The sequence below is a fragment of the Eleutherodactylus coqui genome, chromosome 1 (assembly GCF_035609145.1).
Source record: "Eleutherodactylus coqui strain aEleCoq1 chromosome 1, aEleCoq1.hap1, whole genome shotgun sequence".
NCBI lineage: Eukaryota > Metazoa > Chordata > Amphibia > Anura > Eleutherodactylidae > Eleutherodactylus > Eleutherodactylus coqui.
In genome coordinates, this window is record NC_089837.1 from 449,806,975 (window position 1) to 449,830,832 (window position 23,858).

The window sequence follows — 23,858 nt, forward strand, 5'->3', positions numbered from 1 at the left end:
CTACAACTTCACAATTTCTTTAATACTGAAAACTTTGAAGTAAGCCATCCATTTGGCTTAGCTCAGGCAGTGAAGACAACAGGCAATTAAAGGGAAAAAAAAACTCAACCCTAGTAGCTTACAATCTGACTTCCCCCTAGGAGACTGGGTATGATTCGAGTAATTAGTCCATACAACTGATGAATGTGTGTGCTACCCTTCCCCCTTGGCCATTGCAGGGGAAGTGCCATGACCTCTATTATACAGTATAATGGCTCACCTTCATTGGAAAGGTTTTTCCGCAGCCTTCATGTTCACAAACAAATGGCCGCAAGTTTTCATGGAATGAAAGTATATGGCTTCTGAGGTTGAATTTTGTAGTATAGGTCCTGTCGCAGTCCTCTCGTGGGCACTGATACACAGTGGTCTCGTCTTTGTGGGTTCTCTTGTGATCCTTTAAGTTTGAGTTCTTCTTGAAGGCACGATTACAGACATTACAGGTAACTTCTGTATAGCAAGAGAAAGTCACATGTAATAGCAAGGCTTTTTGTCACTAGTAAGGAACAAACCCTATATTACTTCACTTGTTCTAGCAAGGCAGAGAGAATCCAGCTGACCTTGCCATAAGAACGTTAAGACACTAAAGGCCCTTTTACACAGTTTGATTGTTCAAAATAACCATTGGTTTGTGCGAGACTGAATAATCGCTTAGTATAAACAGCCAGCTATTGAGTGACAAATGATAAATTATTAGCCCTTCATTTTCTGCAGGCACACAAGTCATTGTTCACATTTTACAGTAAACTTGTAAACGACTGAACAGTCACTCATTTTCATTCCCTGAAAGGCCAATGATCCAGTCAATGAGCAGATAAAAAAAAAATATATATCTGTCTATCTATCTATCTATCAATACATGCAACCGGCACATCTCAATAGGCAAACTATCATGGCAGCCTTGGGATCCCTATAAAGGCACCAAGCTGCAATGACACCCTACAAGGTCATCATGGTTGGTGCCATTCATCTGATACCAGCCATGTATGGAGAGGACTTGGCTCCCAAGTGCGCTCCATACATAGAATGTATGTAGACTTCCACAGCATATGCTAACTGCATGGGGCATATACAGTTAGAATGTATTATAGCTGGTGTCAAGGGGTTAACAAGCTCACAATATGTACATATTACAGGAATGAAACCTAAATGACACAAATGCATGCAAATGCCAGCTGGCTTGGCAGCATAGCAAGCAACTTCAGCCAATGTACAGACCAAGAGTGGCAAAATCATATTGAGTGTCCAACATCTTACATTTAAAGAAAGGCCCAACAAGACATAGATCTTACCTGAGTGAACAGCTGCAGCATGCTTCAAGTAGTCTGACCAGGTCTGCCCCACAAATGGACATGTGGCATCTTTTCTGCATGGATACCCTGCAGAAGATACAAGAAGCTAAACCAACGTACTGAGAAGCCATACAGCTCAGTGGAAGCAGAAGTTACATAAATATGCTGGAGAGGTTTTCTCTTACTCAGGCACTGCCAACTATAGAGTTAATTCATTTAGGGAGAAACTCAAACTTCTGGGGGTACCTGTTACTCACAGATTTCACCGTCTACAAGCAGCCATTACTAGGTAGATGTTCCTGCATACCCTTATTGATGTCAGTGTCCATTACAATGTAGTACTACATACCAGTCCCTCAAGTGTATGACCAACCAAGTCAGCAATAGGAGCTTCTTGGGTGCCCATACAGACAAAGTTAATTTTAACCAAAAATCATTTGCCAGATGAAGTTTAATGGACTGTTCTAACCAATCACATTATGCAGAAAGAAGCCTGTGTGAAATTTTCAAGTAGTCGATGAAATGAGGCAACTGCCAGATACTAGTAGTCGCTGTGCTAAGTGACCTACTGAGACTAGCAGGGAGACATCTGCCCCTCCTATGAGGGAGCTAGTGGGGCTGCCTGTACTTCACGCAGGGCATGAACTGCAGCACCTAGCCATAACACGTGCCTTTAGAGATCGATACAGCAGTCGTTGCAGTCATGACCCGACCTACCTAGTTGGAAGTCAATGACTCGGCCCCAGTGAATGGTTAATGCGGTGACTAGAGACCGCCACAACCAGTTATGATTGCGGCAGAATAGAATAGCACCATTATTGCTCCCAATGAAGGATAATATGGGCGCTGCTGTGCGCCATAGTTGTAAAGATATGAGGCACATATAGCAGCTTAATAGCAGTAATGCTTGCCAAAGCAAGCTGGAACAACGGTGACAGAATAACTCATACCATGGATGTGTACTCATTAAGGGGTTTGAGTGAAATACTATTGATGACCCATCATCAGGATAGGTCATCAATTAGGCCTCATGTCCACGGGGAAAATCAGATCCGCTGTGGATTTGTAACGTGGATTTGGGCCGCAGATGCAGTGCGGATGCACTGTAATTGTCTTATTTTTCATGCGGAAGATCAATTGCGCCATGTGCTCTATGAGCTCCCGCACGCATGATCCGCACGAAAATGGAGCATGTCCATTTTTTTTTCATGCTCCAGAAATTTTTTAATTACCATCTGCGGGTATTTATCTACCCGCGGGTGGTCAATGCATTCCTATGGGGCGCGGATCCGCGTGTGGGAAAAACGCTGCAGATTTTAATTCTTATTTTCCCAGTGGACATGAGGCCTTAATCGGCCCAGGGTCTATTGCTTGGGACCCCGACCGATTAGCTGAGCAAGCGCATGCTGTCAGCACCGCAAACACAGAGGTCTGAGCAGAAGCCTCCACACAGACCTCCGTGTAGTGGCTGGCGCTTGTAACTGCAGGCACGGCTTTCATTGAAATCAATGCGGATAGGTCATCAGTAGTATTTCACTGGAAAACCCCTTTAACCGAAACAGATGTTATGACCTATGGAAGATGCAGTGCCACTGCTGTTTGCCATCTACCGTGTTTCCCCGAAAATAAGGCACCCCCTGAAATTTGCAGAAGTCCCAAATATAAGCCCCCCCCCCCCCCCCCGATAGTAAGCCATAGTAAAGTGTGCAGGCAAGTCAAGAGGCCTGTCCCCCTGCTGCCATCCCCGTTGTCTCCTACCTCCAGATGTATAGGTAGATCTGCAGACAGTCTGCTGTTATCCTGTCCCTGCTGTGCTGTACGAGTGTGCTGTTGTGAGCTCCCCTTGCTGGCTGGAAAAGGCCACACTGTACGTTCTGTTTCTGCTGTACATGTCTGCTGTGATGAGCTCCCCCTGGTGGCCGGAAGCTGCAATACCATCCCTGCTTACAAGTGGTACAGGAACTTCTGTCTGCAGACAGGTACATTACTTTACAGCCCTTATTTTTTTATGGCTCTGTGTGTGTCAGGCAACCTGTGTGTGATTCTTAAGGCTGGGTTCTCACAGAGCATATTCCCAGCGGAGATCTCGCAGTTTGGCCACAGCGATAAACAGCGAGATTTCCGCCGGGAAAGCGCTGTTTCAAAACCCACGGCACTCAGCCGCTTGTTTTGAAGCGACCTGGCTGCACACTTTTCCGTTTCTGTGGCCGGTGAATCTACACCACAACGCTGGCTTCTCCCAGCTTTGCCGTGCCAGATTTGCTGTCCCATGTGGACGAGATTTCTGAGAAATTTCGTCCACAAAGCTGGCCAATTGAGGGATTAGCGGCCACAGACAAATTTGCCGCGGCGAAATAAGACTGAAAATAAGACGTAGCGCATATTTGGGAGCAAAAAATTAATATAAGACGTGTCTTATTTTCAGGGAAACAGGGTATAAAGTTTTAAGATTTTGACATTAATACCATGAACCCCACTATGGGAAAGTAGTGTCGCGGTTAGGTAACCAGTAGTCGTGACCCTAACAGGGTCTAGCTGTAATACACGTACCCTCTATTAAGAGCAATGGTGTTGCTAGTACTCACTACAGATGTGTATGCATGTAATACGGATGCTAGGAGGAGCAACATATCCACCTCCCTTGGGAGGAATAATGGTGCAGCAGGTACACCGCCTGACCAGAGAGCTCATCTGGAGCAACACAGGGCCATGTGCAAAAGATTTCAGCTAGGATGTGAAGTGTGGCCCCTCATGTCAAAGGCAGCATTCTTAGGCACTCCACTGCAGGGGTGCTGCGAGGCTGCAGGCTTGATGACCAACTTCCTTGCCATTAACACTGGCTCAGAGGAGCTGCTGCAGCCGAGTCCGCTCATCAGAAGCTTACCCAATGGGCAGAAGATGTGAGCTGGGAAGAAGGAAACAGAGGAACTATTTCCTAAAAAACACACACCAGAAGTCCCACCAGAGATGTGCAGGCTGTAAAGGCCTGAATCCAGGGCCTAAAATAGTGAAGCGGCCGCAGCAGCGATCTGAGCATCTGGTAACTTCTGAACCAGTTTTCCCCTTTAACTACAGTCTTAACCCTTTCCAATCCAATTTTGGATTCAGGGTTTCCTAAAAGGCTCTATTTTTGCTGTTATACAACAGTGCCATCTGCTGGCTAAAGCCAGTGTGTGCACACCAGAGAAGCTCCGACAGTGGAGTGGCTGGCAATAGACGGTAAGAATACCTTGTCAGACGTTTTCTGACATTGGAGCTGTACAAGCTTCAATCAGAGTGTAGGAAGATGTGATATAGTGGATTGGAAAGGGTTAAGGACAATTACTACTTGCATTTCTATATGGAATCAAGCACCTCTTATAGTGCCAGTATACAGCGTTTGTCTACCACAAAATGCAGATGAGCTCTGGCCATCAGGGCAGCTCCACCTGCGAGCTGCATGTACTGGCAGCCATAACTATGCTTTACTAGGTTTTCATAAGGGGTAAAGATAGAGATTTTAGCAGTTGACGATACCTGCATGAACTTTTTCATGGCGTTTAAGCCTTGAGGGTGAACCGTAGCTTTTATCACATCCTTCATGACTGCATCTGTGAGAAAGATAAAATGGATCAAAATTTAGGGTAGTTCAAAAATGTAGCTTTTTGCATAACAGAAAATTCACAATTCCACTGCAAAACTTGCATGCATTACATGTGGCTTTGATATGGAAAGACAGTCTGCCAAGAAAACATCACCCAAAGGCCGCCTGCAGACGGCCGGGTCAGATCCGGCTGCGAGAATTCTCGCAGCAGGACCCGACCGTCTGCAGAGAGCAGCGTGACACTCACCTGCTCCCGCGGCCCTGGCTCTTTCATGTGCCAGCTGTCGGGCAGCCGGCGCATGCGCAGAGCGGAGCCGGTGAGTGACATTTCTCAGAAATAGAGGATGCTGCGATTTGTTTGGTTTTGCGCGGCCGTCTGCCTCGGATTGCATTTGTTAACGCAATCCTATGGCAGCTTCCAGGGACGGAAATTCTGCAGGAAAGCTTGTCGCGGAATTTCCACCCATCTGCAGTCAGTCATGACTCGGTGCCTGCACCAGAGACTTTACATTTACCAGCATCTACAATGCAAAGGGGTGAATTCTGACATAAGACTGCCATACTGATTGACATTCTGCGAAGTTGAAATCCGCATTACTGCATACCATTTACACTGCGGATTTCCTTTAGTAAGCGCTCGTCTTTATGTCGCTGCTGTAGATTTTCCACATGCAATTTTACCAAGAAAAATCCAGTGTTTAAGCTGCATGTGAACACACCCTTAAGCCTCATGTACACAGCAGCTGCGGAATCCCATACGGAAATCAGCCCTTACCGTGGCAGGTAACCCTCCGTACCCATCTTCTTCCAACTTCTCTGTACTGCGGATGGTCCACACTGCTCACTGTCAGACATGTGCACTACAGATTTTTTATTTATTTATTTTTTAACTCCTGCTTTTCCTGCAGAATACGCGGCACATCTGCAATGTCAGTTGCGGATGGGCTGCGGGTCGGATAGCTTGCACTGACTTCAATACAAGCCGTCGGTGCAAGAAAACGATGCATGCTGTGATTTTTCAGCCATGACGGAAACCACAATTGGTTTCTGCTCATGTGAATGAAGAGCCATTTTCCCATAGCATGCCATGGAGGGTTATTGCTGCAGAACCCGGAGACAGACACCATCTCTGGATTCTGCAGCAAAAATCCACTTGTGTGCCTTAGGCCTTACACCAGTGTTCTAGAACACCCATTGTATTACCACCAGTATTTATGGCTGGCCATAATAAGTTATAGGGTCAGTACAAGCCAACAGCTGCTTTGTGCTTTTATACCAGGAGCAGTTTCACTCAAACTAAAGCTTTTCAGCCACTTGGCTATTAAAGCAACAACAGGGGCCATTACTCTGCCTTCCCAGATCCCCTCTCCCTAATCATTCAGATGGAATACATTTAATTCAGCAGAAAGTCCAGTGGGGATCTGTGGTCAAGTCTACATGTAACATGGATTTTGAAATGGATTTGACAGCCTCATTTGATAAGCTGCAATGTAGATTTCACCTATGCAGTGGATTTTCAGTGTTGCAGATTTAGGCCGCCTGCACACGGGCGGAAATCCCACGGCGGGATTTCCACCACTGAAAGCCTGCATAGGAGTGCATTACAATACGCACTCCTATGCAGATGGCTGCGGTTCGGCCGCGCGAAATCTCGCGCGGCAAACAAACCGCGGCATGTCCTATTTTTGTGCGGGGCTCACAGAGCCTCGCACAGAAACGTCACTCACCCGGCCGCCGGCTCCGGTCTGCGCCGGCTGCCGGCACATGAAAGAACCGGGGCCGGTGAGTACGCGCTCATCTCTGCAGGCACTCGGGTCGGGTCCCGCGGCGAGAATTCTCGCTGCCGGATCCGACCCGCTCGTCTGCAGGCGGCCTTAAGAGCCACACAGCAGTTTAATTCACATGACTTTTTCCTACAGCATGCGGATGAGAATTTTGAAAGTCTCAGCCGCTTTGAGACTGTAAATGCTGCAGACTGTAGATAATCCACCCAGTGTGAATATGCCTCAAGGGAGACTTCAGGCTTTTGCAATACCACTTCATGAGTCAGTTTTGACGTCTTTTTGTGGTAGACACTGCTGCGTCCAAGCTTTACTGCAGATTAATAGTAAAATATGTAAGACACTGCTTTTTAGTTGCTCCCCTTCACTATTGCCAATTTTTGGGGTCCATGGTATTTTTTCCAACACTCACACAGCTATGTCTGATGGAAAGCCTAAGAGCATGTTCACATGTGGTGTATTTGTAGTGGTAGAACAAAAAAAAAAAAAAAAAAAAAAAACTGCAATAAAATGCTGCAGGTTTACATGGATCCACTGCAGCAGATCTGCTATATGTGACCATACCCCGAAAACAGGCTTATTCTGTAGTTGGCAGGAGCACTCTACAGTGGGAAACATGCAGCTTCCCAGAAAGTTATTTCACACCCTGATGAATAGCAAGCATACAGAGGTGTGCAAGAAAATTGCATCACGTGTTAAGAAAAAAAATCAATTGGTACTGAAAAATAAGCAAAGCAGCACAAAACTTCTAAACTGCTGTAAATGTCTTTGAAACTTTCATTCAAAAGGAGATTGCCCCAAGTTATCAATTCTACAAAGTTTTGGGCTCTACATGCCCAAGTTATACAAAATGAAAATCGTGCCGGGCCACCACTTCAGAGTCATGGCATCTGAAAGGTGACGTCCCTGATGGCCTCCCATTGGCTACAGCAGTCAAGGGGATCAACCACCCATGTGACCACTGCAGCAGCCAGCGGGAGTAGTCCCTCACTGCCATGAATGTGAGGTTCCATGGGTTCTTGGAAAACCCCTTTAAATTTTAAAATCTTTCCTTCTACTTAGAACAGCGCACAGAGGTTTTATGCAGCTGCCATATTAAACACTGAATGGATCATGTGAAGCAACTCGTTTTTGCACACCATTGTATCCAGATGTTCACTTATCAGTAGCAGTATACAGCAAGTAGCCACTTACTTGAAAGGAAGCTGGTTTGTATGTATATACTGATGAATTTTTAGCTGGTTATGTTTCCTGAACTGCTGGCCACAGTCTGCGAAATGACACTAAGAAGCAAAAATATATATAGAAAGAGTTAAACAGGTTGTCATATTTACATAAAGAAAAAAAAATGAGCATTTTCACTGTAATACGGGGAAACTGAATGGGTTTGATGTTCCTCAGCCAACTGGTGGTAAGTCATATTTCACAATTGCAGCCCATTGAGAAACCCACTCAAAATGGCATTGAGCTTTGCAACAAAGTATATCAAAATATAAGTATATGCTGTATGTATATGGAGCTTTAGGAAATCAAGTACTCCTTATACTGTCCCATCTATATAACGCTTGCACAATATTCTGCTAGTGTGCCATACAGCCCAAGCAGACCAATAGTCAGGCCATGCGGAGGGAGTCTGATCCTTGAAGTGTAGAGGAACCCATTCCTGGGCTTAAAGGGGTTGTGCCAAAATTAGTGTTCTGATGAATGCGACTGACTGCTGGGGCCTACAATTCCGAAAGTCCTTACATGGATGGACTGCCGCCCCAATCATTTCAATGGGACTGTCGGAGATAGCCAAGTACACTTGTTTATGGTTGAGACAGGTAGTGCTCAGCTGATGTCAGAACATTTAAGTCAGAGCCGAAGCGAGATAAGTGCATCATACCACATAGAGATAAGTTGGAGAAGAATGAGCCCTTTTGAAATGTAGTTTCATGTTGGTTGCTGTGGTGAAAGCCAAGTCGCAGTCTTCTGCTTCACACCTAGAAGGCAACAAGATTTAGCATTTTGACCAATCCAAGGGTTTCTGAAGCAAATAACTACACAGAATACATGACAAACGGTAGAAGCAAGCACCAGAGGATTTCACCTCAGACATGAAGCTGTGCTGCAGCGCCCGCCCCTCCCACGCGCAAGATGCTGCAGCGCCCGCCCCTCCCACGCGCAAGATGCTGCAGCGCCCGCCCCTCCCACGCGCAAGATGCTGCAGCGCCCGCCCCTCCCACGCGCAAGATGCTGCAGCGCCCGCCCCTCCCACGCGCAAGATGCTGCAGCGCCCTCTTTAGTCGACCCAGCATGGGGGGGGGTCCCTCTAGGGCTGTGGAGTCGGAAGGCCAATCCTCAGGCCGCATGCACACGGCAGAGCCAGATTCTGCATGTGGCTTCCCGCAGCAGATTCTGGCTCTGAACACGGCCGGCGACCCTGCCTACCTGTATTCTTTTTCTGTACTGTGGATGGTCGAGGCTCCATCACACATGTGCACTACAGGTTTTTTCCCCTCAAATGTTTATTTTTCCTGCATCATCACTAGGCAATGATGCGAAGTCAACCTGCCTGCAACAATGTTAATTGCAGACAACCCGCCGGTCAGACGTCTTCCATTAACTTCAATGGAAGCCGTCTGTGCAAAAATGGAGCGTGCTGCGATTTCTCCTCCACTCATGGAAACTGCAATTGGTTTCCACAAATGTGCAGGAAGAATAGATTTCCCATAGCATGCTATGGATGGATTCCGCAGCAAACATCCGCCCGTGTGCAGGCGGCCTAAGCGTTCTGTTCACCCCAATATATCCTCCTTTTGCGCTGATACAATCACGCAGAGAAAGTTTCACTCCATTCTGACAACTACTTCTAGATGACTGATTTTTTTACATGGAGTTCCATTTCCCAAGCTCAGTTTAGAAAGGAAGTTGACTTAACTAACTATTGTCCTGTATGCGACACATCGCGCCGCAGCCGCCTGTAGCCGACATTACTTACTTGTAAGGTTTCTCCCCGGTGTGGATCAGAGTATGACGGTTCAGGTGATACAACGTTACGAAGCCTTTACCACAGCCTTCATACATGCAGGGAAAAGGTCTCTGGAGGAAACAGATGAGAGGAGTGAACGGACAATGACGGATTCCCAATGCCCCTAGGTGAGCATGCTGCCCTAAGGGGGCTGTCTGAGCATCTTTCCATACAGGGCACAGTGCCACTGATGGCGGCCGGCACCTGTAATCACCAGTTCGGTGGTATTGGTAACCATAGCGTACAGCCACATGTAAGGGATCTGCAGCAATCCTTTGGTTTTGATGTACATATTCCACTGTGGAAAATCTGCACCAATTCGGCTCCCTGTAAACGTACCCCGAGGTCTCATTCACATGGGCATTTGCAGGTCAGTTGCGTGAAATACGCGTTTTTTGCATATAAACTAGGTATTTTGTTCTTTTGCGTGTGAAAAACTGAATAGGACTGCAAAAAAGAACAAAACCTCAAGTAGGTCCCATTGATTTCTACTGCCGTCATGCATAAATAAAGGGAGTACATGTGGGTCCTCCAGCGGCAGGGTTTGCATGGAGTGGGCCCTGCAGCGGAGCTCGCTCCATACAGTGGGTGTCTGCTAGCTACCAACCCCCAAAGAAAGCAAAATTGGGGTTTTCTCTCATTTCACTCCACTTAGAGCGTTTCATACATTATAGGGTACAAGTAAATACAAGCTCTCAGACAGAAGCTTCTTTGAGAATGGGGAGGAGAAAAGTTATTTAGGTATTTAATGGTCACAAGTAGCGCTAGTGCCAACCTGACAGCTGCCAGGAATGAGGCAGGCGTATCCAAGAGCGCTTCATGTAACCCCATGGGTATATCTGTCGTCATGGGCTGCTAAGGGGTTAAAGCTGACCGTATGTTAGCAAATGAAAACTCCAATTTCAGCCAATAATGCACTTTAAGGCCTCATGGCAGCACAGGAGGATAGCGGGGCCCCCCAATCAGGAGGATAGCGGGGCCCCCCAATGTCATGTATGACAAGCCCTAATTACAAGTCAGTAGGGACACATTCGAGTGTAGCCCATACCATATTCCACAGTAACTGCAAGACGCTGCCGCCACCCCCCTTACAGGACCCCAGTACTAAAAGACGCTGCCGCCGCCCACCTTACAGGACCCCAGTACAGCTACAAGCACATTAATGAAAGTGGGCAAAAAGTGAAGCCATCAGTCCATAGCGACCAATCACAGCACAGCTTTTGTTTTATATGCGGCTCTCAAAAAATGAAAACTGCACTGTGATTGGTCCCCATGATCCCGCTACTAGCAGCTTGGTTGCTATGGGTAACGGTTTCTTCTTGTTAACTCCTCCCCTGTGCGCTGCGGACAAGCCGGGACATGACTGCGCCAACAGCAGAAGGAACCCCTATAGATGATGTCGCAGGCGCCACGAGCAGCACCGGTCTGGTAACAAGTAGTACCCAGCCCCGCCGCCTACCTCCCCCGTGTGTTTGCACAGATGGGCCAGCAGTCTCCAGTTTTTGTTGTACGTGGCATTGCAATCCGGGAAAGAGCAAATAAAGCGCTTATAAACGACCGGCGGCTCCCGCTCCCCCATGCTGTCCCCGACTGCCGGCTCCCGCAGCGATAACGGGCTGCACCACGATACCACGGACGCGGCCATTGCCCGGCTTACTATATGAGGACCGTACCATCAGCTCACATCCTGTAGGGGGGTAGGATCGACAGCCGAACAAGTTACAATTTGCTGATTAGCCAGAAAAAGCTTAACCTCGTTATTATCTACATTATTTCTTATAACAGTGTGTGAGCGGTGCAAGTTATTTCCACTTCATTCATTGTTTCTAGGCTTTCGCACAATTACGTCCTCCCCTCTACTAATGGTTCGGGCTCGTTGCGTCACGTGGGTAGCTTTGAAGTCTATACGCGCCATATTTATAAAGGGAAGCCCAAGTTTATAGCTTCAGTGTGGTTTATTGGGGTGGAATCAGGGTCATGCTTCTTTCACATGAGAGCATTTCTGCATGCCATTTCTTAGCCAGCTGATATGCGCTGTGATCTGATGCATTGGATTCCAATGCATCAGATTCAGATCACATGGGCGTATTTGGAAGACGTACAAACGGCCAATATAGCGCCGGGCGCTTAGCGCCGGGCGCTTTTACGTCGAGCCCAAAACCTAGTTCTGGAACTATGTTTGGGCCGGAATACGTCGGGCTGCTGCATGGTCTCCCCTGGCAGCGGCCATAGGTGGGAGGGAGTTTAGCAGCGTGGCTGCTGAACTACCTGCCTCTCTTCTCCTCCCCTTCCCCATGCAGGCTTAGCTCTCCTCCCCGCTCAGTCTCTGCAATCTGAGGGGGAGGAGCTAAGCAAGGGGTGGGATGTGGGTGGAGCCAAGCAACTGCCTTGTCTCCGCCCCTTTTTCATAGCCATCAATGAAAGGAGGCAGGATTGATTGGCGCTTAGCTCCGCCCCACCCCCTCCCATTGCACAGACCGAGCGGGGACGAAGATATGTAAGCCTGCGATGGGGAGGGAGGGGAAATGGGCGATGGCTTGGTGAGGTTGGCACATTTGTGCCGGCCTCACCAGGTCATATGACTGGGCGCACAAACGTTTGATTTGTGCGCCCGTTCACCAGTTTTTTTCGCCCCCAATGTAGCGTATATGCGCTCGTGTGAAAGAAGCCTCAGACAGCAGTGGCTGATTTATGGCAGCTTGAATAAACGTACTTTTACACGGAGCAATTAACAAAGCCCTATTTTTTTAATTTTTGGTTTTCCTCCCTACTTTTAAAAAATCTTAACTCTTTTGGTTAACCATCAACATAGCTGTCTGAGGGCTTGGTTTTTGTAGGACGAGTTGTATTTTTCAGTAGTATTATGTAATGTACCATATAGGACAAGACCTATCTTTTCCAGTCAGCGTAAAAGCGTCCGACCGGTTTTACACACCAAAAAATCATCCATCTAAACAAATGCATTGGAATCCAATGCTTCAGATGGTTGCAATTTTCGGCCGGCGTTTTATAGGTGTGACTGTAGGGGGCAGTTGATTGCGGCTAGCAGGAATTGCAGCCGGTAGGACAGGCAGCATGTTATTAGGAGATATGGTATGCCTCCCTGAAGAGGTGCGTTGCTAGTCAGTGATTGCCCAGATAGTTTTGGGTAGCGCGTTCCAGAGGACGGGTGCTGCTCTGGAGAAGTCTTGGAGGTGGGAATGAGAGGTTCGGGTTAAAAGGGCACTTAATCCGATTTTGTTAGCGGGCCAGAGGGCGAGGGCTGGGTGGTGGATTGAGATGAGGGAAGCAATCTAGGGCGGTGCTGTGGAGAGCTTTATGGATGAGAGTGGTGAGTTTAAATTGAATTCTGTATTTAATGGGCAGCCAGTGCAGTGACTGGCACAGGGCAGAGGCGTCCGAGTAGCGGCTGGACAGGAAGATGAGCCTTGCTGCCGCATTCAGGATGGATTGGAGAGGGTAGAGTCTGGTGCAGGGGAGGCCGATCAGCAACGAGTTGCAATAATCGAGCCGAGAGTGGATGAGGGCACCAGTGAGCGTTTTTAGCGAGTCCACAGTGAGAAAAGAGCAGATTCTTGCGATGTTCTTGAGGTGCAGGTGACATGTTCGGGCCAGAGATTGGATGTAGAGGGTAAAGGAGAGATCAGAGTCACATATAACCCAAAGGCAGATGGAGATGTCAGGATGAGGTTTGTTAGTAGAGGGCAGAAACACCAGTAGGTCAATTTTAGGTAGAGAGAGTACATAGTATTAGAGACAGCAGACAGACAGTCAGTGGCGTTCTGGAGGACTGGTCTTGTAATTTCATGGGAAGAGCTGTATAGCTGGGTGTCGTCAGTATAGAGATGGTACTGAAAGCCATATCTCCTGATGGTTTGTCCAATAGGGGCTGTGTAGATGGAGAAAATGAGGGGGCCGAGGACCAAGCTCTGGGGGACCCCAACAGCAAGGGGAAGAGGGGAGGAGGTAGAGTCAGCAAAGGAGACACTGAATGAGAAGTCAGATAGATAGGAGGAAAACCAGGAGAGAGCAGTGTCCTTGAGGTCGATTGAGCGAAGAATACTGAGGAGGAGTTTGTGGTCAACAGTGTCAAATGCTGCAGAGTGGTTGAGGAGGATCAGTAAGAAGTAGTCACCCCTCAATTTGGCCGTCAGGAGGTCTTTAGCAGTGGGGTTATGATGGCATGTTTGAATGAAGAGGGGAAGATGCCAAAGGTCAGAGAGGTTGAATATAGTAGTGAGATGGGAGATAAACACCGGGGAAAGGGACCGTAGGAGGTGTGAGAGGAGAGGGTCGCTAGCGCAGGTAGTGGGGCATTATTCCGCAATCTGACAGGCAACTTATTAAGCCACACCACAGGCATGGCTTGATAGGCAATCTGAAATGGCAGTCCTGGTGGCTTTCAGAAGGTCCCCAGCTGCTATGACAACCGAATGGCAACCCATTCTCTAATAATGGGCTGCCATTTGGGACCCCCGAACTTTGATTCGGGCATGTAAAGGGTTAACAGCTGTGATCAGCACCTCTCCATACAAAACTCGAACCCACAGAATGTAAATGTATGTCCTGGAGTGTTAAGGGGTTAATCATTGAAACGAGTGAACAAGTTATTTGCTTGCAAATTACGGCTGGTTACATGCACAGATAACACTGCCCAACCATGATTTTGTTTTGGGCTCAAAATTAGCATATCCTTATGTATTTACATCTGCTGAATTCAAAAATCACCATAAAAATGACCAATTAGCTCTAATTTTTTAGAGTTTACATTTTTATTTTGTGGGGATTTTTTTTTTTGGGGGGGGGGGTAGTTGTCACACCTCTCAACTGACATAACACAAAGTTCTCCATATGTTTGTAGGTTATAAATGTAAACATATAAACATAATAAATGTTGCTATGACTGAGTTTGATATGGTTTCTGGTTTTCTATTTTTCAGAATTTCTGGTTTTCGAGTGCTTTTGAAGTATAAAATTGGCTCGATCAAAATGCAATGAAAATGTGTAAATTTTGTGAATAATCTTTGTTACATTTGTGGTGAAAAACATTTTTGTCACGGAAACGCAATCTGACACCTCTTGTGAAGACTGCCTATCATCATTATTTTGGTATGAAGGTAGGGGACCAGCATAAGTCATGGGCTCCACATTTATGTTGCAACTCTTGTTCAGTTAAACTACAAGAATGGCTGAAAAATCAAAAACGATCTGCTTGACTCCGCCTTTAAAGGCAGGATTGTCAATGAAGAAAAAACGAACAGTTCAATACCCGAATCTTCCATCTGCTATTCGACCTATTCCACATTCAGATAGTCTACCAGTTCCTACTCCACCCCAACATTATGAGCTTGAAGTAGAAAATGAAGAGAGTGTGGAAAAAGAAGAACCCAACAAGCCTTCCACATCCAATAACCATGACTTTGAGGTAAAAGATGATACACCGCACAGACTGAGTCAAGCGGGATTGAGTGATCTCATTCAAGACATTGACTTGTCAAAGGAGAAGGCAAAACTTCTAGGGTCAAGACTATAGCAGTGGAATCTTCTCCAACGTGATGTCAGGGTCTCACAGTACAGAGAACCTCAGAGGGATCTACTTCATTTTTTTCTGAGAAGAAAAACAATCTGGTTGTTTGCTGTGACGTTAATGGCTTGATGAAATGTGTGAATTTGAACCATGATCCAACTGAATGGAGGCTATTCATAGACTCCTCCAAGCTTAGTTTGAAAGCTGTATTACTTCACAACGGCAACCATCTTCCTTCTATTCCTGTTGGTCATGCAGTTCACATGAAGGAAACTTATGCAAACATGACAGCCTTCCTCGACCCAATCACATATGCTGAACAGAAGTGGAAAAAGTGTGGCGATCTAAAAGACGTCGCTGTACTCTTAGGAATGCAACTGGGGTACACTAAATACTGTTCCTTTTATGTATGTGGGACAATAGGGATAGGAAATCACATTACATTAAAGCAGACTGGCCTGCAAGAAATCTTGACTCTACCGAGAAAAAATGCCATTGCCGAACCTCTCATGGACTCAAAAGATGTTCTTCTTCCACCCCTTCATATAAAGCTGGGTTTAATGAAAAATTTTGTCAAAGGTATGGACCAGGAAGAGCAGGCATTTAATCACTTAAGAGACAAATTTCCTGGATTGAGTGATGGAAGGGTTAAGGAAGGTATTTTTGTTGGGCCACAAATTCGACAACTTGCAAAGCATCCTGCGTTTGACCAAGTTTTCGAGGGAAAAGAAAAGGAAGTTTGGCAAGCCTTAAGGCCGCCTGCACACGGGCGGAAATCCCGCGGCGGGATTATCCGCGGGATTTCCGCCACTGAAAGTTTGCATAGGAGTGCATTACAATACGCACTCCTATGCAGACGGCCTCGGTTTGGCTGCGCGAAATCTCGCGCGGCAAACAAACCGCGGCATGTCCTATTTTTGTGCGGGGCTCGCACTCACCCGGCCGCCGGCTCCGATCTGCGCATGCGCCGGCTGCGCGGCAGCTGGCACATAAAAGAGCCGGGGCCGCCAGGCGCGGGTGAGTACGCGCTCATCTCTGCAGGCTCTCAGGTCGGGTCCCGCGGCGAGAATTCTCGCTGACGGATCCGACCCGCTTGTCTGCAGGCGGCCTAAGGGGAGTTTTTCATGGATTCTTAGGCAACAAAGGAGATGATAACTACAGTCAGTTGGTGACAGTACTGTTGGAAAAGAAACAGAGGCTGGGCAGCATCAAATAATAAAAAAATCTCCTTTAATCGTCCATAGCAGAGGAGGGTGTATAAGCCACATATCGACCTTAACAGGGGTCTTTGTCAAGCTAATCAATGCTAACACCCGCCTACTATTAAATAGGGCAAAGAGCCAATCACATTAAAACATAAATACAGTACAGGTGTAAAGAACACTCACCTACTGATCCGCTGGGGAGATGAGAGCAATGGCGGGGCGGAGCAGCCAGCAATGGCAACCAGTGTTCCTTTTGGGGAGTACTCGAAAAGGTACTTGGTGACAATTTGTTTCCTATACTCCTATTCTTTTTAGGCACACATATGTAATCTTTCTCTAAAATAATCTTCAAATCAGTTTTCCAGCACTTGCACTGCTCTTAGATCTGCAGTCAGTATGTACACAATATCTGCCTCTCCTGATGTCAGGTTTACCTAACCTGCTGTGTGCACTTACTGTATCTTTATGTTGTGGGCATTATATCTGTCTCCAGTTTGTTGTGGGAAAAGTAAGATAATTCTTATTGGAGTGTTCTTTATTAGCTGCTTTACTAGCTCTTGTGTGTTTTGCATGGTCACAGCAATATTGCAATCCAGGGGCGTAGCTAGAGGCTCATGGGACCGGGTGCAAAAGTTTAGCTTGGGGCCCCCTTCCAGACCCGTCCAACCCCCACTCCTTTTCAAAGCCACTTCTTGTAGATCACTTTTAGCTACAGTACTGGTTTTTTTTTTAATGACCCATCAATGGGTCATTAGTAGAGATGAGCGAACGTACTAGTCCGAGCTTGATATTCATGCGAATATTAGGGTGTTCGGGATGCTCGTTACTCGTAACGAGTACCACGCGGTGTTCTGGTTACTTTCAGTTTCCTCTCTGAGACGTTAGCGCGCTTTTCTGGCCAATTGAAAGACAGGGAAGGCATTACAACTTCCCCCTGTGACGTTCAAGCCCTATACCACCCCCCTGCTGTGAGTGGCTGGGGCGATCATATGTCACCCGAGTATAAAAGTCGGCCCCTCCCGCGGCTCGGCTCAGATGCCGTGTGAGTTAGTGAGGGAAAGTGCTGTTCTATTGGAGTTGCTGTAGGGAGAGTGTTTGTAGTGAGTGTAGGCTTCAAGAACCCCAACGGTCCTTCTTAGGGCCACATCTACATGTGTGCAGGCTGCTGTTAGCAGTGGAAAATTTTTATTTTTTTTTCTCAAAATCGGCAGTGCAGAGCATTGCACCCGGTATTAGGGACAGAAGTGGTGCTTAGGCAGGGAGAGTGTTAGGAGTGAGTGTAGGCTTCAAGAACCTCAACGGTCCTTTCTAGGGCCAAATTTAACCGTGTGCAGTACTGTGCTGGCTGCTGTTAGCAGTGTTGCATTTTTTTTTTTTTCAAAAAATCGTCTGTGCAGAGCATTGCACCCTCCATTGATACTACAGGGACAGAATTGTGTAGGCAGGGCCACAACACAGTTATTGTTCATTGAATATCCGCAGTGGGGCCTTCCCTTTGCAAAAAAGCGAAAAAATTATATTTGGCCTGCCTGTGTCAGTCCTAAGGTCTCCGTGTACGTGTGTGCTGCGTGGAGAACGTACAAAAATCAGACGCAACCAGCTACGGTTTACTGCAGGCTTGCGCCATTGTCTTTCCTGACTGGCAAATACCTGCTCTGCCAGAGTTAATAACTCTGCTACACTAAAGTTGTGTGACACTTTTTCAGGGCCACACCACAGTTATTAAACGTATTGTTCATTGAATATCCGCAGTGGGGCCTTCCCTTTGCAAAAAAGCGAAAAAATTATATTTGGCCTGCCTGTGTCAGTCCTAAGGTCTCCGTGTACGTGTGTGCTGCGTGGAGAACGTACAAAAATCAAACGCAACCAGCTACGGTTTACTGCAGGCTTGCGCCATTGTCTTTCCTGACTGGCAAATACCTGCTCTGCCAGAGTTAATAACTCTGCTACACTAAAGTTGTGTGACACTTTTTCAGGGCCACACCACAGTTATTAAACGTATTGTTCATTGAATATCCGCAGTGGGGCCTTCCCTTTGCAAAAAAGCGAAAAATTTATATTTGGCCTGCAGGATTGCGCCAATTTATTTCCTGCCTGGGAAATCAAATCACTGGTAATACAGCATGCTGAGGGGTAGGGGTAGGCCTTGAGGACGTGGACGCGGCCGAGGACGCGGAGGCCCAAGTCAGGGTGTGGGCACAGGCCGAGCTCCTGATCCAGGTGTGTCGCAGCCGACTGCTGCGCGATTAGGAGAGAGGCACGTTTCTGGCGTCCCCACATTCATCGCTCAATTAATGGGTCCACGCGGGAGACCTTTATTAGAAAATGAGCAGTGTGAGCAGGTCCTGTCCTGGATGGCAGAAAGTGCTTCGAGCAAGCTATCATCCACCCAGAGTTCTGCGCCGTCCAGTGCTGCAAATCCGAATCCTCTGTCTGCTGCTCCTCCTTCCTCCCAGCCTCCTCACTCCACTACAATGACACATGCTCAGGAGCGGGAACACTCCCAGGAACTTTTCTCGGGCCCCTGCTCAGATTGGGCAGCAGTGGTTCCTCTCCCACCAGAGGAGTTTATCGTCACTGATGCCCAACCATTCGAAAGTTCCCGGGGTCCGGGGGATGAGGCTGGGGACTTCCGGCAACTGTCTCAAGACCTTTCAGTGGGTGAGGAGGACGATGACGATGAGACACAGTTGTCTTGCAGTGAGGTAGTAGTAAGGGCAGTAAGTCCGAGGGAGCAGCGCACAGAGGATTCGGAGGAAGAGCAGCAGGACGATGAGGTGACTGACCCCACCTGGTGTGCAACGCCTACACAGGACAGGTCTTCAGAGGGGGAGGCACGGGCAGCAGCAGGGCAGGTTGCAAGAGGCAGTGCGGTGGCCAGGGGTAGAGGCAGGGCCAGACCGAATAATCCACCAAGTGTTTCCCAAAGCGCCCCCTCGCGCCATGCCACCCTGCAGAGGCCGAGGTGCTCTAAGGTCTGGCAGTTTTTCACAGAGACGCCTGACGACCGACGAACAGTGGTGTGCAACCTTTGTCGCGCCAAGATCAGCCGGGGAGCCACCACCAACAGCCTGACCACCACCAGCATGCGCAGACATATGATGGCCAAGCACCCCACAAGGTGGGACGAAGGCCGTTCACCGCCTCCGGTTTGCACCGCTGCCTCTCCCCCTGTGCCCCAACCTGCCACTGAGATACAACCCCCCTCTCAGGACACAGGCACGACCGTCTCATGGCCTGCACCCACACCCTCACCTCCGCTGTCCTCGGCCCAATCCAGCAATGTCTCGCACCGCACCGTCCAGCCGTCGCTAGCGCAAGTCTTTGAGCGGAAGCGCAAGTACGCCGCCACGCACCCGCACGCTCAATCGTTAACCGTCCACATAGCCAAATTTATCAGCCTTGAGATGCTGCCGTATAGGGTTGTGGAAACGGAGTCCTTCAAAGCTATGATGGCGGCGGCGGCCCCGCGCTACTCAGTTCCCAGTCGCCACTACTTTTCCCGATGTGCCGTCCTAGCCCTGCACGACCACGTCTCCCGCAACATTGTACGCGCCCTCACCAATGCGGTTAGTGGCAAGGTCCACTTAACTACGGACACGTGGACAAGCACAGGCGGGCAGGGCCACTACATCTCCCTGACGGCACATTGGGTGAATTTAGTGGAGGCTGGGACAGAGTCAGAGCCTGGGACCGCTCACGTCCTACCCACCCCCAGAATTGCGGGCCCCAGCTCGGTGGTGGTATGTTCAGCGGTGTATGCTTCTTCCACTAAAGCACCCTCCTCTTCCTCCTCCTCCTCAACCTCTGTCTCACAATCTAGATGTGTCAGCAGCAGCAGGACGTTGCCAGCAGTCGGTGTCGCGCGGTGTGGCAGCACAGCGGTGGGCAAGCGTCAGCAGGCCGTGCTGAAACTACTCAGCTTAGGAGATAGGAGGCACACGGCCCACGAACTGCTGCAGGGTCTGACAGAGCAGACCGACCGTTGGCTTGCACCGCTGAGCCTCCAACCGGGCATGGTCGTGTGTGACAACGGCCGTAACCTGGTGGCGGCTCTGCAGCTCGGCAGCCTCACGCACGTGCCATGCCTGGCCCACGTCTTTAATTTGGTGGTTCAGCGCTTTCTGAAAAGCTACCCACGCTTGTCAGACCTGCTCGTAAAGGTGCGCCGGCTCTGCGCACATTTCCGCAAGTCCAACACGGACGCTGCCACCCTGCGCACCCTGCAACATCGGTTTAATCTGCCAGTGCACCGACTGCTGTGCGACGTGCCCACACGGTGGAACTCTACGCTCCACATGTTGGCTAGGCTCTATGAGCAGCATAGAGCTATAGTGGAATACCAACTCCAACATGGGCGGCGCAGTGGGAGTCAGCCTCCTCAATTCTTTTCAGAAGAGTGGGCCTGGTTGGCAGACATCTGCCAGGTCCTTCGAAACTTTGAGCAGTCTACTCAGGTGGTGAGCGGCGATGCTGCAATCATTAGCGTCACCATTCCTCTGCTATGCATCTTGAGAACTTCCCTGCAAACCATAAAGGCAGCCGCTTTGCGCTCGGAAACCGAGCCGGGGGAAGACAGTATGTCGCTGGATAGTCAGAGCACCCTCCTGTCTATATCTCAGCGCGTTCAGGAGGAGGAGGAGGAGCATGAGGAGGAGGAGGGGGAAGAGACAGCTTGGCCCACTGCTGACGGTACCCATGCTGCTTGCCTGTCATCATTTCAGCGTGTATGGCCGGAGGAGGAGGAGGAGGAGGAGGATCCTGAAAGTGATCTTCCTAGTGCGGACAGCCATGTGTTGCGTACAGGTACCCTGGCACACATGGCTGACTTCATGTTAGGATGCCTTTCTCGTGACCCTCGCATTCAACGCATTCTGGCCACTACGGATTACTGGGTGTACACACTGCTCGACCCACGCTATAAGGAGAACCTTCCCACTCTCATTCCCGAAGAGGAAAGGGGTTCAAGAGTGTTGCTATAGCACAGGACCCTGGCGGACAAGCTGATGGTAAAATTCCCATCCGACAGCGGTAGTGGCAGAAGGCGCAGTTCCGAGGGCCAGGTAGCAGGGGAGGTGCGTAGATCGAGCAGCATGTACAGCCCAGGCAGTGCAACAGTCTTTAAGGGCCTGGCCAGCTTTATGGCTCCCCAGCACGACTGTGTCACCGCTCCCCAGTCAAGGCTGAGTCGGCGGGAGCACTGTAAAAGGATGGTGAGGGAGTACGTAGCCGATCGCACGACCATCCTCGGTGACGCCTCTGCCCCCTACAACTACTGGGTGTCGAAGCTGGACACGTGGCCTGAACTAGCGCTGTATGCCCTGGAGGTGCTTGCTTGTCCTGCGGCTAGCGTCTTGTCGGAGAGGGTGTTTAGTGCGGCTGGGGGAATCATCACAGATAAGCGTACCCGCCTGTCAACCGACAGTGCCGACAGGCTAACACTCATCAAGATGAACAAAGCCTGGATTTCCCCAGACTTCTCTTCTTCACCAGCGGACAGCAGGTGCACTTAAGCAATACGTAGGCTGCACCCGCGGATGGAAGCATCGTTCTCTATCACCATCAAAAACGGGGACCTTTTTGCTTCATCAATCTGTGTATAATATTCCTCCGCCTCCTCCTGCTCCTCCTCCTGAAACCTCACATAATCACGCCGAACGGGCAATTTTTCTTAGGCCCACAAGGCTCAGTCATATAATTTTTGTAAACAATTTTTATACGTTTCAATGCTCATTAAAGCGTTGAAACTTTCACCTCAACCAATTTTTATTTTAACTGGGCTGCCTCCAGGCCTAGTTACCAATTAAGCCACATTAACCAAAGCGATTAATGGGTTTCACCTGCCCTCTTGGTTGGGCATGGGCAATTTTTCTGAGGTACATTAGTACTGTTGGTACACCAATTTTTGGGGGCCCTCGCCTACAGTGTAATCAAATTAATTTTTAGCCCACCTGCATTACAGCTGACGTTACATCAGCTGTGTTGGGCACTGCAATGGGATATATTTATGTACCACCGGTGGGTTCCAGGGAGCCACCCATGCCGTGGGTCCACAGGGAATTGTAACTGCATGTGTCCACTTCTAAAGAACCCCAGTCTGACTGGGGCATGCAGTGTGGGCCGAAGCCCACCTGCATTAAGCACGACATTACCTCAGCTGTGTTGGGCACTGCAATGGGATATATTTATGTACCGCCGGTGGCTTCCTGGCACCCATCCATGCTGTCGGTCCACACGGAGTTGTAACTGCATGTGTCCACTTCTAAAGAACCCCAGTCTGACTGGGGCATGCAGTGTGGGCCGAAGCCCACCTGCATTAAGCACAACATTACCTCAGCTGTGACGGGCAATGCAATGGGATACATTTATGTACCGCCGGTGGGTTCCAGGGAGCCACCCATGCTGTGCGTGCACACGGAATTCCCATTGCGGAGTTGTACCTGCCTGTGACTATTTATAAAAAACCGCGGTTTGACTGGGGCATGCAGATACCTTGACAGAATGAATAGTGTGTGGCACATAGGTTCCCCATTGCTATGCCCACGTGTGCAGCTCCTGGTGGCACAGGATTATATTTCTCATTGCTTCTGTACAGCATTGTGGGCTATTGCCCCGCCCCTTTTAAAGAGGGTCGCTGCCTAGCCGTGCCAACCCTCTGCAGTGTGTGCCTGCGGTTCCTCGTCATGGCAGACGCACTTATAAATAGACATGAGTGTGGCGTGGCATGAGGGCAGCTGAAGGCTGGGCAGGGACAGTTTGCTGTGCACTGTGGACACTGGGTCGTGCGGGGGGGGGTTGGGCAGCATGTAACCCAGGAGAAGTGGCAGTGGAGTGTCATGCAGGCAGTGATTGTGCTTTGTTGGAGGTAGTGTGGTGCTTAGCAAAGGTATGCATTGCTAATGAGGGCTTTTCAGAAGTACAAATTGTTGAGAGGGGGGGGCCCACTCTTGCCGCTATTGTGGCTTAATAGTGGGACCTGTGAACTTGAGATGCAGCCCAACACGTAGCCCCTCGCCTGCCCTATCCGTTGCTGTGTTGTTCCCATCACTTTCTTGAATTGCCCAGATTTTCACACATGAAAACCTTAGCGAGCATCGGCGAAATACAAAAATGCTCGGGTCGCCCATTGACTTCAATGGGGTTCGTTATTCGAAATGAACCCTCGAGCAGTAGTTGTAGGGGGCAGAGGCGTCACCGAGGACGGTCGTGCGATCGGCTACGTACTCCCTCACCATCCTTTTACAGTGCTCCCGCCAACTCAGCCTTGACTGGGGACCGGTGACACAGTCTTGCTGGGGAGCCAGAAAGCTGGCAAAGGCCTTGGATAATGGTCCCCTGCCTGCGCTGTACATGCTGTCTGAGCTCTGCGCCTCCCCTGCTACCTGGCCCTCGGAACTGCGCCTTCGGCCACTAGCGCTGTTGGA

The 23,858-nt window shown here is 49.0% G+C and overlaps 1 protein-coding gene across 2 annotated transcripts in view; it reads right to left on the reverse strand.

The window, feature by feature from the left end:
• GTF3A (general transcription factor IIIA) overlaps window positions 1-23,858 on the reverse strand; it is a 31,817-nt gene that overhangs the window by 3,016 nt on the left and 4,943 nt on the right. Inside the window, exons 1-7 of one of the 2 annotated variants that reach the window (XM_066583310.1) lie at window positions 11,162-11,355; window positions 9,673-9,773; window positions 8,578-8,674; window positions 7,887-7,975; window positions 4,845-4,918; window positions 1,329-1,415; window positions 260-486 (exon numbers count right to left, since the gene is read on the reverse strand). In XM_066583310.1, the coding sequence (XP_066439407.1) occupies window positions 260-486; window positions 1,329-1,415; window positions 4,845-4,918; window positions 7,887-7,975; window positions 8,578-8,674; window positions 9,673-9,773; window positions 11,162-11,347 (861 nt within the window). In that variant the 5' untranslated portion in view covers window positions 11,348-11,355. Of the gene's footprint in view, window positions 1-259; window positions 487-1,328; window positions 1,416-4,844; window positions 4,919-7,886; window positions 7,976-8,577; window positions 8,675-9,672; window positions 9,774-11,161; window positions 11,356-23,858 lie in introns of those variants that run through there. The other variant, XM_066583321.1, reaches the window with a different exon arrangement.